Source organism: Choloepus didactylus, chromosome 7, assembly GCF_015220235.1.
Source record: "Choloepus didactylus isolate mChoDid1 chromosome 7, mChoDid1.pri, whole genome shotgun sequence".
NCBI lineage: Eukaryota > Metazoa > Chordata > Mammalia > Pilosa > Megalonychidae > Choloepus > Choloepus didactylus.
Window position 1 is genome coordinate 69,538,209 of NC_051313.1, and position 15,673 is coordinate 69,553,881.

General features: G+C 36.9%; 1 protein-coding gene and 1 pseudogene across 10 annotated transcripts in view; both read right to left on the minus strand.

The window, feature by feature from the left end:
• The window catches only part of DOP1A (DOP1 leucine zipper like protein A), a 181,121-nt gene that overhangs the window by 114,919 nt on the left and 50,529 nt on the right, over positions 1 to 15,673 (minus strand). For 7 of the 10 annotated variants that reach the window (XR_005217870.1, XR_005217869.1, XR_005217868.1 and 4 more), the window contains exons 4-6: positions 9,770 to 9,940; positions 7,229 to 7,418; positions 1,521 to 1,619 (exon numbers count right to left, since the gene is read on the minus strand). Coding sequence is in view for 7 of the 10 variants with exons in the window: in XM_037842940.1 (XP_037698868.1) it covers positions 1,521 to 1,619; positions 7,229 to 7,418; positions 9,770 to 9,940 (460 nt within the window). In the remaining 3 variants the exon portion in view is untranslated. The remainder of the gene's footprint in view (positions 1 to 1,520; positions 1,620 to 7,228; positions 7,419 to 9,769; positions 9,941 to 15,673) is intronic. The other 3 variants (XM_037842943.1, XM_037842942.1, XM_037842941.1) reach the window with 1 other exon arrangement.
• On the minus strand, positions 3,212 to 4,682 carry LOC119539408 (annotated as a pseudogene).

Genomic DNA, 15,673 nt, shown 5'->3' on the forward strand with positions numbered 1-15,673 from the left:
AATCACTATCTAGGGCAGCTATGGCCTTACATAATATATTTCTTAAATAATGAGACTTAAAAGTCGAAATACCTCCTTGATCCATGGGCTGCAGAATGGATGGTATGCTAGCAGGCATGAAAACATTTATCTCATTGTACATCTCCGTCAGAGCTCTTGGGTGACCACATACATTGTCAATGAGCACTAATATTTTGAAAGGAAGCTTTTATTCTGAGCAGTTCTCAACAGTGGGCTTAAAATTCTCAGTAAACCCTGTTGTAAACAGATGTGCTGTCATTCAGGCTTTGTTGTTCCATTTATAGACCACAGGCAGAGTAGATTTAGCATAATTCTTAAGCACTCTAGGATTTTCAGAATAATAAATGAACACTGGCTTCAACTTAAGGTCACCAGCTGCATTAGCCCTAAACAAGAGAGTCAGCCTGTCCTCTGAAGCTACGCATTCATTTCTCCTCTCTAGCGATTCAAGACCTAGACGGCATCTTCTTCGAATAGAAGGCTCTTTTGTCTACATTGAAAATCTCTTGTTTAGTGTAGCCACCTTCATCAATTATCTTAGCTAGGACTTCTAGATAACTTACTGCAAGTTCTACATTAGCACTTGCTGCTTCGCCTCGCACTTTTATATTATGGAGATGGCTTCTTTCCTTAAACCTCATGAACTAACCTCTGCTAGCTTCAAACTTTTCTTCTGCAGCTTCCTCATCTCTCTCAGCCTTTACAGAATTGAAAAGAGTGAGGGACTTCCTCTGGATTAGGCTTTGGCTTAAGGGAATATTGTAGGTGGTTTGATCTTCTACCAAGACCACTAAAACTTTCTCCATAGCAGCAATAAGGCTATTTTGCTTTCTTATCATTTGTGTGTTTCATTGGAGTAGTACTTCTAATTTCCTTCAGAACTCATCCTTTGCATTTATAACTTGGCTAACTATTTGGTGCAAGAGATCTAGCTTTTGGCCTATCTTGGTTTTCAGTACGCCTTCTTCACTAAGCTTAATCATTTCTAGCTTTGGAGTAAAGTGAGAGACATCTGACTCTTCTTTTCACTTGAACACTTAGAGGCCATTGTAGGGTTATTAATTGACCTGATTTCAATTTTGTAGTGTCTCAAGGAACAGAAAGGCCCAAGGAGAGAGAAAGAGCTGGGGAATGCACAGTTTCAACACACACAATATTTATTAAGTTTGCCATTTTATATGGGAGCAGTTCATGGCGCCCCCAATTACAGTAATAACATCAAAGATTACTGATCACAGATAATTATAACAGATACAATAATAATAATGAAAAAGTTGGAAATCTTGCAAGAATTACCAAACTGTGACACAGAGACAGGAAGTGAGCATATGCTGTTGGAAAAATGGCACCAATAGGCTTGCTCGATGTGGGGTTGTCACATACTTTCAATTTGTAAAAAATGCAGTATCTGTGAAGCACAATAAATTGAAGCACAATAAAACAAGTATCCTGTATTTTCCAAAGAATGCCTCATATTAATATGAGCATTAATGTTTTACCTGACTCATGTGGAATGGAAAACAGAAGAGTATGAGGTCCAGGGTGCTTCTCTGTACAAGTACACTTGAGTCCTGCACCGAGGTACTTACTGCTTCTACCTGAAATAAGAGAACCTTTAACATCCATTGTCTAATACATTAGGAATTTTTTCCATGAAAATGTAATACCTTTTCATTTTTTCAATATATAAAAGTATGTGTCTTGGCATCTTACCAATAATCAAATGCACTCACATTATTTTAAATCAGTAAATATATTATGATGGGTCATATATTATGAAGTACAAGAGTATACAGAAAAAGGTGCTGAGAGCCTTCTTCCCAACCTCTTCCCTTTTGCAGTCAGCTAACATTATGGGTGAATATTTGTTTTGCAAATAAAAGTAAATAAAAATAGACATTCATATCCACAAACCCTGCCCTATTCATAAAAGGTAACTTATTAAAAATATGCTATTTTTTCTTTTACCACTTGTGCTTTTTGTTTTTTACCTAAGAAACCATTGCCTAATCCAAGTCATTAAGATTTACTCTTATATTTGCTTCTAATGTATTGTCTTAAGAAACTGTCAAACTTTGTCCAAAGTGCCTACCTATACCATTTCTATGCAGATTTTTAAAAATACTTTTATATTTCATTTTGTTGCACCTTTTTTTGTCATTTAACAATGTAGTTTAGAGAACTTTCCTTATCATTACATAAAGAGCTTCAATTTTTTATGGCTAAAGTAGTATTTAATTTTATAGATGAACCCTGATTTATTTAACTAGGCTCCTAATAATGGACATTTTCAATGTTTCCAAATAATTTTTATTTTAAATACTGCTCTATATACAAATATGCAGCAAAAATACTTACATAATGTACAAATACACCTGTATGATAAATTCTTAGAAGTAGAATTGTCAGGTCATGGAGTATATGCAGTTGCAATTTAGTGTTATATTTTCACCAACAACGTATAACAATTTTTATTTCCCCATATGCTCACCATTTTTTTTTTTTTGCCAATTGGATAGATGAAAACAACTATCTTGGTATAGTGTAGCTTTCTATTTCTCTTATGAATAATGTTGAGCATCTTTTCATGTTGGAATTATTTTTATTTCCTTTATAATAATTACCTATTCAAATCAAGTTTCACCTTGATAGCTAGTATTTATCTACTGATTATAATAGATCTTTGAATATTAGGGAAATTAATCCTTTGTGATGTGCTGCAAATATTTTTCCCACTATATCATTTTCCTTTTTTTTAAACAAAACAAAACAAAAATGAAAATAAAGTAAACCCTGGGATCTTTATTGCCAATGGATTTGCCCTCTCCCTCTCTATGTCCTTGGCTTTTCAGGATAGCACAGTGCTTAGGTTCTGCTGGGCAAGAGGAAAGGGATACAGCCTGCTTCCCAAGTCTGCCCCCCACCCCCAGCAGGTCCCTCCTCGGTCTTCACTCCACCTTATTGTACATGCATATAAACACGGTTACAGGCATAGCCCAGAACAGCAGTGAGGCAGATTGATGTGTAAATGGACCTGGGACCAGAGTCACCCAGCCCTACCTAATGCTTACTGTTAAGTCTGGAAAAGCAGGGGGGCTTGGTCCCAAAGTCTGGCTCAGATTACGCAACAATGCAAATGGCTAATTCCCTTCTGCCATCCAACCTCATAAATTCAGATTTTGTGGTCCACTCATCCTAGGGCACCCCTCGAGGCCTCAGCAGCATATGGCAGTGTCCAGTTTTTCCCTCCCACCCCCACCTGTAGGTCAGTGGTGCTGGGTCTTCCTAGATGCCTGGGGTAAACCAGAAATAAGCTGTGTCAGTCTGTTCAGCCTAAAGGCCAGGATTAGCTCTGACTGCACAGCTGTGGTGAAGCCCACGACGGCTGCATAATAGAGGAACACGATGTAGAAATTGCCCAGCCGACTGAAGCATCCAAAGTCACTGAGCAGGTCAAAGTGAGTAAACCCCAGGGTATGAGAAAAGACAGTTAGTGCTGAGCTTAGGACCAAAAGGCAGACATGGTTACCAATTATCTGTGGCATGGATGTATTGTGACACCTGGGTTGCAGGCCACAGAAGAGTGGAGAGCTGTAGAAACCCCTGACCAAAGACACACCATTAGGTAAAAATGAATACAACCTGAGATACAGCACCAAAGGAGCCCAGAGAGGCACCATGCATGCCCTGGGGCATGGTAGCCTCATTGATGCACAGCTCCAGGATATGGATAGCCACAGTGAGCACAGACAGACTCGTCAGTATGTACTTACAAACACAGTATGGCCAGGGGTAGCCCAGGTTCCACTGCCAGACTGAGGCCTTCTACCATTTTTCCAGCAAGACTGCCTGTCTGCAGAGCAAGGACCTGTCTGTGTAGTGGCCCCATGAACAAAGGCAGACAGTAGGAGATGGGGTGGCAAATCTTCTGGGTCATAAGTGCCTCCTCAAAGACTGAGCAGTATAGCTGCTCTTTCAGGTCTTCCAGCAGCCAGGGCTTAACCAGCACCTTCCCAGTGACTGAGAACATGTGTTCATATCTGGTGGAGTATATACCAGGAGCAGTAGCACCCACAGAAGGAGAGGCCGGAACAGAGGTAAAGGAGGTAGTACTCCCTGCTGGCCTTGTTGATGTCCACGATGGCTAACACCACCCATGCCAACATCACTGCTCTCTCATATACCCAGCCCAGGACACCCTTTCTGGAGTCAGTAAAGCCATCAGACTTGGTGAAGAAGTATACAAAGGGAATGAGGAAGATGAGGGGTAGGCTGTAGAAGAGAAAAACAAGGTACCAGAGGCCATGGACAAGGCAGCTGTTGAGCTACTGGATGTAGTAGTTCTAAGGCAATGAGAATAGCACATTACCGCCAAAGATGGAGAAAATAAGGCATAGGATAGCACCCAGGGCAATTGCCAGGGTAGAAGTTCACAGCTGGAGTGTAATCTTGTTGACTGTGGCATCTTCAACATCTACTACGGTACTTAGCAGGTTTCTTGAAGTGAGTCAGGACAATGTAGAGTATTGCAAACAGAGAAGTATTAAGAAAGTACACTTGAAGATCTGCTCATGGACTAACCGCTCTAGCAAGAATACCACCTTCTCAGGTGCTTCCATACTCTGCTCATCAAGACCACGGCAGGAGTGTCTCTGGGCTGGGTGAGGATGAATAGCGATAAAGCCACCACCACCAAGCACCCAGACTAAGGAAAGAAGCCTCTCCTCACAATCTGCAATGGTCATTTGCTTTTTAATTAAATAAAAAGTGATTTAAAACTTCCATTAATAGTCATTGAAAGGAACAGTAACAGTATATTTTTTTATTTGCCTAAAAATGGTATAGCTACTTTGTGAAATAGTTTGGCAGTTCATTACAAAGTTAAAAGTATTAGAAGAAAACACAAGAACAAATCTTCATGACTTGGGATCAGACAATGGTTTCTTAGATATAACACCAAAGCACAGGTGTCAAAAGGAAAGAAAAAACAGATTAACTGTATTTCATCAAAGTTAAAACTTGTGTGCTTCAAAGGACACCATCAAGAAAATTGGAAGAAAACCCAAAGAATGGGGGAAAATATTTTCAAACATTCATCTGATAAGGGATTGGTATCCAGAATATATGAACAACTCTTAAAACTCAACAATACAAAGACAAATAATCCAGTTAAAAAAATGGGCAAAACATTTGAATAGACATTTTTCCAAAGAAGACATACAAACGGCAAATGAAAAGATGCTCAATATCATTGGTCATTAGGAAAATGTAAATCAAAATCACAATGAGATACCACTTCATACCCACTAAGATGGCTATAATAATAATAAAAAAAGATAATAACAAGTGTTGACAAGGATATGAAGAAATTGGAACTCTCATACATTGTTGGTGGGAATATAAAATGGTGCAGCTACTCTGGAAAACAGTCTGGGAGTTCCTCAAAAGGTTAAACACAGAGTCACCCAACGACCCAGTAATTTCACTCCTAGGTATGTACCCAAGAGAAATGAAACCATTCCAACAAAACTTTTTTAGGTCTGCTCATAGTAAGTATTCAAACAGCCCAAAAATATAACAACCCAAATACTCATCAACTGATGAATGAATAAAATGTGGCATATCCATACAATGGAATATTATTGGCAATCAAAAGGAATGAATTACCAATACATGCTATGAAATGGATGAATATGAAAAGATTATGTTAAATGAAAGAAGTCTTTCCTAAAAGATCACACATATGATTCCACGTATATGAAATATCCAGACTAAGCAAATACATTGAAACAAAAAGTAGATTAGTGGTTGCCAGAGGCAGAGGAAAAGGGAGAATGGGGAGTTATTAATCAGTATGTGGTTTATTTGGGGGGGGGGGGTGGCTGATGAAAATGTTCTGGAATTATATAGTGGTGATATTTACACAACTCTGTGAATATACTAAACACCACTGAATTGTACAATTTAAAGGGTGAATTGTATAGTATGTGAATTGTAACTCAATAAAACTGTTATTAAAAAAGTTAAATGTATATTTACCATATGACTTAGCAATGCCTTCCCTATGTATTTCACCAAGAGAAATAAAAATACATATCTACACGCTTCATAATTGCCAAAAACTGAAACATCTCAAACGTCTATTAACTGGTGAATAAATAGACTGTGGTACATTCACACAACAGAATACAACACAACAATATAAAAGAACAAACTACTGATACAATGTAAAAAATATTAATGAATCTCAAATGCCTTATGCAAAGTAAAAGAAACCAGCTTTAAAGGCTCTGTATGATTCCATTTATATAACATTCTGGAAAAAAAACAAAATTATAGGAACAGAAATAAGACGAGTGTTTGCAAGCAGCTAGGAATATAAGGGGAGGGGAGTCATTCCAAAGGGGCAAAGGTGTACTTTGGAGTGATGGAAATGTTTAATATCTTGATTGCAGTGGTGGTTACATGACTACACACATTTGTCCTAATTTCTACAACTGAATTCTACTGTATAGAAATTATACTTTAATAAACCTGATATTAAAAATCTGCATTAAAAACCTCAGTCATTTCATAATGATATGGGGAAAAGTTAAAGAATGATTAATCAAAATGTTTAGAAAATTTTTTTCAAAATGACCCTGAGGGTTTGTTTTTTACTGCTTGCTCATCTTAAGGATGTAGCACTCCATTTAGAAAGAAAAGGTTTTCTTCTGTTCTTAATCTCGGAATTAAAAAGAAAAGTATAAATAAGCAATCAGTGTAGTTTTTTTGGATTATCTTTTGCTGTCTGCTTTAGCACTATATCCTCTCATATGGATCTCACACAGAATCCGGCTATTACTCTGTCTAAAATCTGTCTATTCTATAAATAAGGCTATGACTAAAGAGAAGGTCCACTTTGGAATACATTAGTGAATATGGCTATGTTAACAGCGGTCTTATCTTCAACAAGAGGGTAATAATATTTGCTTGAGTAACAGAAAATGCAGAAAACAGATATAAATAACAACCGCTTTTTTCATGAAAAACATTTTTAAAACTTTTAAAAATAGTACTTAATATTTTCACTTTTAATTTTCCTTGGCAAAAAATGTAAATAGAAATATAGGAACTTTATTCATTGCTCCATCTTCATTATCTGTCTGCAAGAACGCCTTGCTCTAAAGAAATATTTGTTAAATGACAACCATACTTTTAGACCTACCATTAGCTCAATATCACTGCCAATTATATAAAGTTGATCTTCCATGGAAAGCTTCCTGTTCAAATGGGAGAGCACATACGTGATTCCAGGTAAACGCACAGCAGGACTGGTGAGAAGACTACCCCAGAGGGCACTGTAGAATGCTGACTGGTCGACTGCAGCAGCAACCTTTTCCAACAGTGTATTTGTTCTGAGGTACAAAGTGGTTTGAGAAGTGAGACATTTAGTTTCATTCCAGAAATAAATCATTGCTGTCTTTCAGAGTGGATGAAAGTATCCACACTATGGCCATATGCTCTGCTTTGGAAATAAGTGTAATAGACTGGAAGAAACATATACTTTAGAATCAGAGGACTAGATTTAAGTCATTTACTAGCCATGTATCTTTGGGGAAGACATTTAAACATTTTACAGTTCAGTTTCCTCATCTGTAAAGTGAAGATAACAACAAAAACTCCACCACCAGTCCTTATCTACTTCAATGGACTATTGAATCACTCTGAGCAATAAAACACTATACACATTTTAGTTATTAGTAATGCTATAGTAGAACACTTCTTCTGTTGATTATCTACAAAAACCGTAAAGGACTTTTCCAAATGTTTCCCTCTCTTAGAAATCACACACTATTCACAACAACTTCAATGAGTTACACCTACAACAAAATCCAGGAAGCATATTGCTTTATTAAGGACTAAATTTAAAGATTAATTACTTATGATCTATTTTAAACATAAGATAAATGATGTAATACATAAAAATCTATTACACTGTAGTAGAGTCAGAACCATGAGAATTTGATGATGACTTCTGCTTACTTGCTATGTGATTTAATATTAACAATCATAACACCTTTTAGCCTCAATTTATTTACACATTAAAATAAGCACACATTTACAAACCCTTTCAATGAACTTCTGTGGGATAACTAGCAAAATAAGATACATCTTGTGGCTACCACAGTCTCATAAAGATCATTACAAACTTTAATTGTAACTGTAACTACTAGAATTAAGTGGTATTGATTCCAAGCTTCCCTTACGAGAATTAATGTAACAATATGAAACAAAACTGATTTGTAAGTTAAATGAAATAATCTTATTAAAAGTCTAAAATTATAAGCAAATAAGTTAAAAGGTTAAGTTAATAAAGGCAAATGATAAGCTTTGAAGATAAAATTATTTTTTCTTAAAATCATTTTTAATGGTAAACCAGTATTTTCAGGAATTAGCTTCTTATTGCATAAGGGAGCTGCTGAAATACAATAAAACAGAGTAACTGGTCAATGTACCAGAATAAATTATTTAAATTTAAATCAAGTCTATTATAAAACAAGATTGCATTTTTTTTGCTACCTCAATTCATAACTTCTTTTCAAGAATATCAATGATATAACAAGATATTAAAAATACTAAATGCTATCATGAACTGTCTACAACTACTGCACCCAAAGAAATAACAATGGGATCTAAAAAATATCAAATAATTTTCTTCAAAAAGTTAAAATATCTAGAGAATTATGTCAAAAGCTAGTAAAACAGCACTGTACTTGGTGATAGGCTATTTTCCACCACTAACAATTTAAAAACTTATGGCACAGGGCCCAATTTCCCATTGTTTTTATTAATCTAAATGTCCTATCTGTTGTATTATTTGAAATTATGAGTCGCAATTTCCTGAGTGACTTGTATATGCTAGATAGTGTAATTAAGTGACTTAATTACTACAATAACACAATCAAATTGATTTTAGAGATTTGGAAACTGAGTAAATTTCAGAAACATTTAAAAAAACTTGCCTAAGCTCACAGAATGACAGAGCCAGGATTTGAATCTGTTCCATCTAACCAACCAAGTTTGTGCTTTTACTATCTAGCTATATTTTCAGTATGGGTGGTAGTTTGAAGATGGTGGCATGGAGCTCTGAACCCCAGAAAAATATGCTCTTAATCAATTCCCATGTGTATGAACTGAATAAGGACTGCTTGATGAGGTTACCTTAGTTAAGATATGGCTCAACAGAAATCTAGGTGGGTCTTAATCCTATTACTGAAGTCCTTTAAAAGCAGAATGAAATTCAGATGCAGAGAGAGAGAGAAAAAGCAGTGGGAAGAAGTTGGAAGTCAGCAGAACAGAGAAGCCAGGAGAGGCTTCCCTGTGCATTGCCGTGTTATCAGAAAATCGAAGGACAAAGGATCACCAGCAGCCAGCCCCAGAACACCACAGTCTTCTGGAAGAAAGAATCACCTTATGATACCTTGATTTTGGACTTCTAACTTCAAAACTGTGAGCCAATAAATTCCTGTTGTTTAAGCCAACCCATTTTGTGTGGTTTACTTTAGCAGCTAGGAAACTAAAAAAGTATGATACACAGACTAGGTACACTACAATACATTTTTACTGTTATAGAAATCTTTAGGTGATATACAGAAGTACACAGAATTCCTTTTTGTGATCCTAAAACATAACTGATGTAAAGATGCTTGCTGACAAATTCATGACTTCAATTATTTAGCTGTACTAATAAGTAGCACCATCTTACCTCTCATAGTACTCTGATCCTTCCTCTAAGCCAGGAAGAATACCTGTTAGCAATCCTTGTAGACCAGGCTTCAGTGTTTTACCCAAAGGCAGGTAATACATCTCATACAAACTGAGCAATGTTGGTTTCACAGACATGGCTGCATTTGCAAGAAGAGGAAATAACCCAGAACTGTTTAAAAAAATAAAAATAAAAGGAAGGGAAAAAAGCAAAATAACAACAAAAATTAATTCATATGCATATACATGTGTATATAAATCTATTTATTTTTGATGAAATAATAAGCTGTACTGACTTAAAGTAATATCCTGTATACTGGTGACCTTTAAATCTATTAAATTTACCAGGTTCCTCATGTGAGCTTCACATTCATAAACCAAGTAGGTACCAAGCTGTTACACAAAGTCCCCAAATTTCACAATTCCAAAACAACTTCCTCCTTCTTTCTCTGCCAAACCTATTCAGTCCCCTGTAATTACCACTTCAAAAACTGGCATCGCCATTCATCTGGCTAACCAAAAGCGACAAGCATAGGTGTGATACTTGATCCTTTTTAAAATCTACTCTAACCTGCAATCAACCACCAAGTTTTCTCAATTCACTTCCCTAAATATTTTAAAAATATATTAAATTCTCTCCTTCTCCACCAGAAATTTCCTTAGAAGAGACCACCATCTTATCTTCACCATATTTTAACAGATATTGCTTCAATATTGCTCTGAAGCAACTACCCCCATTAACACCTTCCATTGGTTTCCCATTGACCTTAGGATAAAATCTAAAACCCTTGATGCGGCTTTTAAAATCTTTTATATTGCCTATCACTGTAGAGCCCCATGTACACTCACCAATTTTACTCCTGCACCCTCTGCTTCAGTCATACTGAACAATTCCTTTCAGTTCTTAGAATCTTCCATGCTCTCTTTAGTATCCAGACCTTCATACATGCTGCTCTAACAGATACAATTCCTGCTCCCTTACTTTCACTCTTTGGGTGATGCTTAAACATTCAGGTTTCAGGCTAAGCTGTTTCCTTGAGGAGATCTTCCCCTAATTAGGTTATGCCCTCTATTTGATGTTCCTGTAGTACCCAATACTAAACTATGAGAACATGCCTCATTCTTCATTTGAATTGTTTAGTCTGTCTTCTTTGACAGAATGCAAATATTGGAAGGCAAGGGATCATGACCATATTTTCATTTCTGTATCCTGAATACCTAACACCATGTCTGGCACTTATCAAGTACTTAACAAATGAATTAAGAATTTCTCTTGCTCCTAGTAAATAGAGCTTCCAATTTTAGGTAGTTTGACCTGAAGCTACCATTTAGTCTCTCAGCCTCTTCAAAGCTGTCTTCTCCCATGAGTTCCACAGCCCATAACCTGCTTTTTCTAGGATGCTGCTTCATCTATTCTTCTTTTTCTTTCCTGTAACTTCTACTTTTCTTCCTCCACTGATATCTTTGCTTTTCAACAGAAATATGTTCGAAACTTTCCCTATGATCATGGGAAGACAGCGAAGAAGGGAGCTCCAAGACTCACTCTTCTTGAAAACAGCTAGTGGACAGGCCAGAACTATCTGACACCACTGTTCTGGTGCTCTGGAGGCCAAGGGAGCACTGTACAGCATCTAAGGGAGAGAGGGATGAACAGACTGAAAAAAAATGAGGCAAAGCACTATAAGAAACTCGCTTGGCAGTGGCTGCTGGTGCCCATCCATCAGTCTCGAGGTGGCTGGCTGCTGCAGAGGGAGAAGGATGTGGAATGCGTGGTGATGGAGGGATGGCTGAGCACTGACACAGATTTTTTTTTTTGACACAGCTTTTGACTGGCGGATCCATATTGCTGTGTTCCTGCTCTGAACTGCTGCTTCAGTCTGCCCTAGACAGGGGCAGCCCAGGGCAACTGTTTCAACTCTGCCCCCAAAAGGGTGGAATTGTGAAGGTTTAAAGACACCTTACTCCTTAGGGAAGTGGGAAAAAGTTTACCGAAGGGCACCATATGCTGGGCAGGGCAAGAAAGTGCAGCTTTGGGGAGTCATCAAAAAGGCTTCTGGTGTCTTTCCTGACCCTCTCCCAGGTCTCTTTGGAGCTGCTCTGCAACCCCTTAGTGGGTCCCTGGCCATGTTTTGGCTGGGAAATACTGACTTGGGAAAGTCCTCTCTGGGGTGACCCTCCTCCCAGAATTTTCTGTCCATCAAAAGCAGCCAAAGGCAATGAGAGGAGTGTAAAACAAACTACAGAGGTAAAACAAAAACAAACAGAACAGATCAAGATTGCTGGACAAGGGACAGAGGAAAGAAAGCTTTTTCCTGGGGGTGAAACACTGTACAAATAGTGCAATCTTAAAAATTGTAGCATATATCCAGGACAATAATCAGATGAAGAAGAGCTTGAAACTGAGAGAATCTGTCAAGAGTCCTGCCCTACAAGATATACTAAAGGGAGTTTTGCAAGATGAAAAGAAAAGACAGGAGAAAGGCTAGGAGGAGAGTATAGAACTGAAGATTATCAGTAAGGGTAACTAAAAAGGCAAAAAGAGACCCAAAAATAAGATATGACATATAAAAGCCAAGGATAAATGGTTGAAGTAAGTACTGCCTTTACAGTAATAACACTAAACGTTAATGGATTAAACTCTCCAATCAAAAGACACAGATTGGCAGAATGGATAAAAAAAAGTATGATCCAACTATATGCTGTCTACAAGAGATTCACCTTAGATCCAAAAACACAAATAGGTTGAAAGTGAAAGGTTGGAAAAAGATATTCCATGAAAACAGTAATCAAAAATGAGCTAATATCGGACAGAATAAACTTTAAATGCAAAAATGTTACAAGAGACAAAGAAGGGCACTATATATTAACAAAAGGAGAAATTCAACAAGAAGAAATAAGAATCATAAATATTTATGTACCTAATCAAGGTGCTCCAAAGTATAGGAGGCAAACAGGGCAAAACTGAAGGGAGTAATGGATATCTCTACAATAATAGTGGGAGACTTCAAAACACCACTCTCTTCAGTAGAAAGAACATCTAAACAGAGGATCAATAAGGAAACATAGAACCTAAATAATATGATAAATGAATTAGACCTAACAGACATATATAGATAGTTGTATCTCAAAACACCAGGATATATATACTTCTCAAGTGCTTATGGATCATTCTCCAGGAGAGATCATACGCTGGGCCACAAAACAGGTCTTAATAAATTTTAAAAGATTAAAATTATACAAAGCACTTTCTCTGATCATAATGGAATGAAATTGGAAATCATACCCACCAGAGAACTGGAAATTTCACAAATATATGGAGGTTAAACAATCAGTGGGTCAAAGAAGAAACTGCAAGAGAAAATCAGTAAATATCTTGAGACGAATGAAAATGAGAAAACAACATCAAAAACTATGGGATGTAGCAAAGGCAGTGCTGAGAGGGTACTTTTTAGCCCTAAACACCTACATAAAAAAGGGAAAAAGAGCCAAAACCAAAGACCTATGCGAACAACTGAAGAAACTAGAGAAAGAGCAGCAAACTAATTCCAAAGTAAGCAGAAGGAAAGAAATAACAAAGATTAAAGCAGAAATAAATGAAATGGAGAACAAAAAAATGAGAGAATCAATAAAACTATAAGTTGGTTCTTTGAGATGATCAATAACATGACATTAGCTAGACTGTCAAAGAGAAAAAGAGAGACGATGCCAACAAATAATATCAGAAATGGGGGTGGGTGGGTGGGTGATTGCTAAAGCTGCTGGAATACAATATACTAGAAATGGGTTGGTTTTTACTACGGGAATCTATTAGTTTACAAATTTACAGTTCCAAGGCCAAGAAAATGTCAAAATTAAGGCATCAACAGTTGATACCTGGACTCTGAAGGAAGGCTGCTGGCATGTGGGACACCTCTGTCACATGAGAAGGCACATGGCCAGTGTCTGCTTGTCCTACATCCCCAGGTTTTGTTGCCTTCAGCTCCTTGCTTCAGTGGCTCTCTCAGCTCCTCTGGGGGCTTTTTTTCTATGAGCTTTTCCTGGTTTCATCTCTCCTATCCTTTCATAAAGGACTCCAGTAAAAGGATTAAGACTCACCTTGAATGGGCTGGGTCACATCTCAGTTGAAACCATCTAATCAAAAAGTCCCACCCATAATAGGTCTACACACACACAGAGGAATGGATTAAAAGAACATGGCCTTTTTTGGGGTATATAACAGCTCCAAACTAGCACAGGGGGGCATTACAACTGACATCACAGAAAGAAAAAGGATCATAAGCAGATAATACGAACAACTGTATGCCAACAAATTAGACTACTTAGATGAAATGGACAAATTCCTAGAAACATACAACCTACACTGATTCTAGAAGAAACAGAGGACCTCAATAGACCAACCACAGGTAAAGAGATTGAATTAGTCATCAAAAGCCTATCAACAAAGAGAACCCAGGACCAGGTGGCTTCACAGGTGAATTCTATCAACATTCCAAGAAAAATTAATACTAATCCTGCTCAAACTCTTCCAAAAATCTGAAGAGAACATTATCTAACTCATTTTATGAAGTCAACATCACCTTAATGTTAAACATACTACACCTTAAAGATACTACCAGGAAATAAAGTTACAGACCATTTCTCTAATGAAAACCTTCAACAAAATACTTGCAAATAGAATCCAACGGTGCATTAAAAGAATTACAGACTATGATCAACTGGGTTTTATTCCAGGTATGCAGGGTAGTTCAACACAAGAAAATCAATTAATGTAATACACTGCATTAACAAATCGAAAAGGAAAAACCAAATGATTGTCTAGATTGACACAGAAAAGGCATCTGAAAAAATAAAGTAGGCTTTCTTGATAAAATCAATTCAAAAAATTGGAATAGAAGAAAATTTCTTCAACATGATCAAGGACGTATATGAAAACCCACAGCTAACATTGTACTCAATGGTGAAAGACTAAAGCTTTCCCTCTAAGACTGGGAACCAAACAAGGATGTCACTGTTACAACTGTTACTCAATATTGTGCTAGAATTTCTAGCTAGAGCAGTCAGGCAAGTAAAAGAAATAAAAAGCAACTAAGCCAGAAAGGAAAAAGAAACATGTTCACTATTTATAGATAACATGATCTCATATACAGAAAGTCTCAAAAAGTCTACAACAAAGCTACAAGAGCTAATAAACGAGTTCAGCAAAGTGGTGAGATACAAGATCAACAAGCAAAAATCAGTAGTGTTTCCATACACTAGTAATGAGCAATGTGAGAAGAAAACCAAGAAAAAAATTCCATTTACAATAGCAACTAAAAGAATCAAATAACTAGGAATAAATTTAAATATGACTGTAAAGGACTTAAATGAAACATTACTAAAAGAAATCAAAGAAGACCTAAATAAATGGAAGGACATGCTGCATTCGTGGGTTGGAAGACTAAATATCGTTAAGATGTTAATTCTACCCAAATTGATTTACAGATTCAACACAGTCCCAATCAGAATTCCAACATCCTACTTTGCAAAATGGAAAAGCAAATTGTTAAATTTATTTGGCAGGGTAAGAGGTCCTGAATAGCCAAAAACATTTTGAGAGAGGAGAACGAAATTGGAGGGCACACACTTCCTAACTTTAAAGCATATCATAAAGCTACAGTGGTCAAACACCATGATACTCGAATAAGGATAGCTATATTGACCAATGGAATTGAATTCAGAGTTTAGACATGGACCCTCACATCTATGGACAACTGATAATTGACAAAGCTGCCAAGTCCACTCAACTGAAACAGAACAGTCTCTTCAACAGACAGTGCTGGGAGAACTGGATATCCATATGCAAAAGAATGAAAGAGGACCCTATCCCATACCTATACAAAAATTAACTCAAAATGGGTCAAAGACT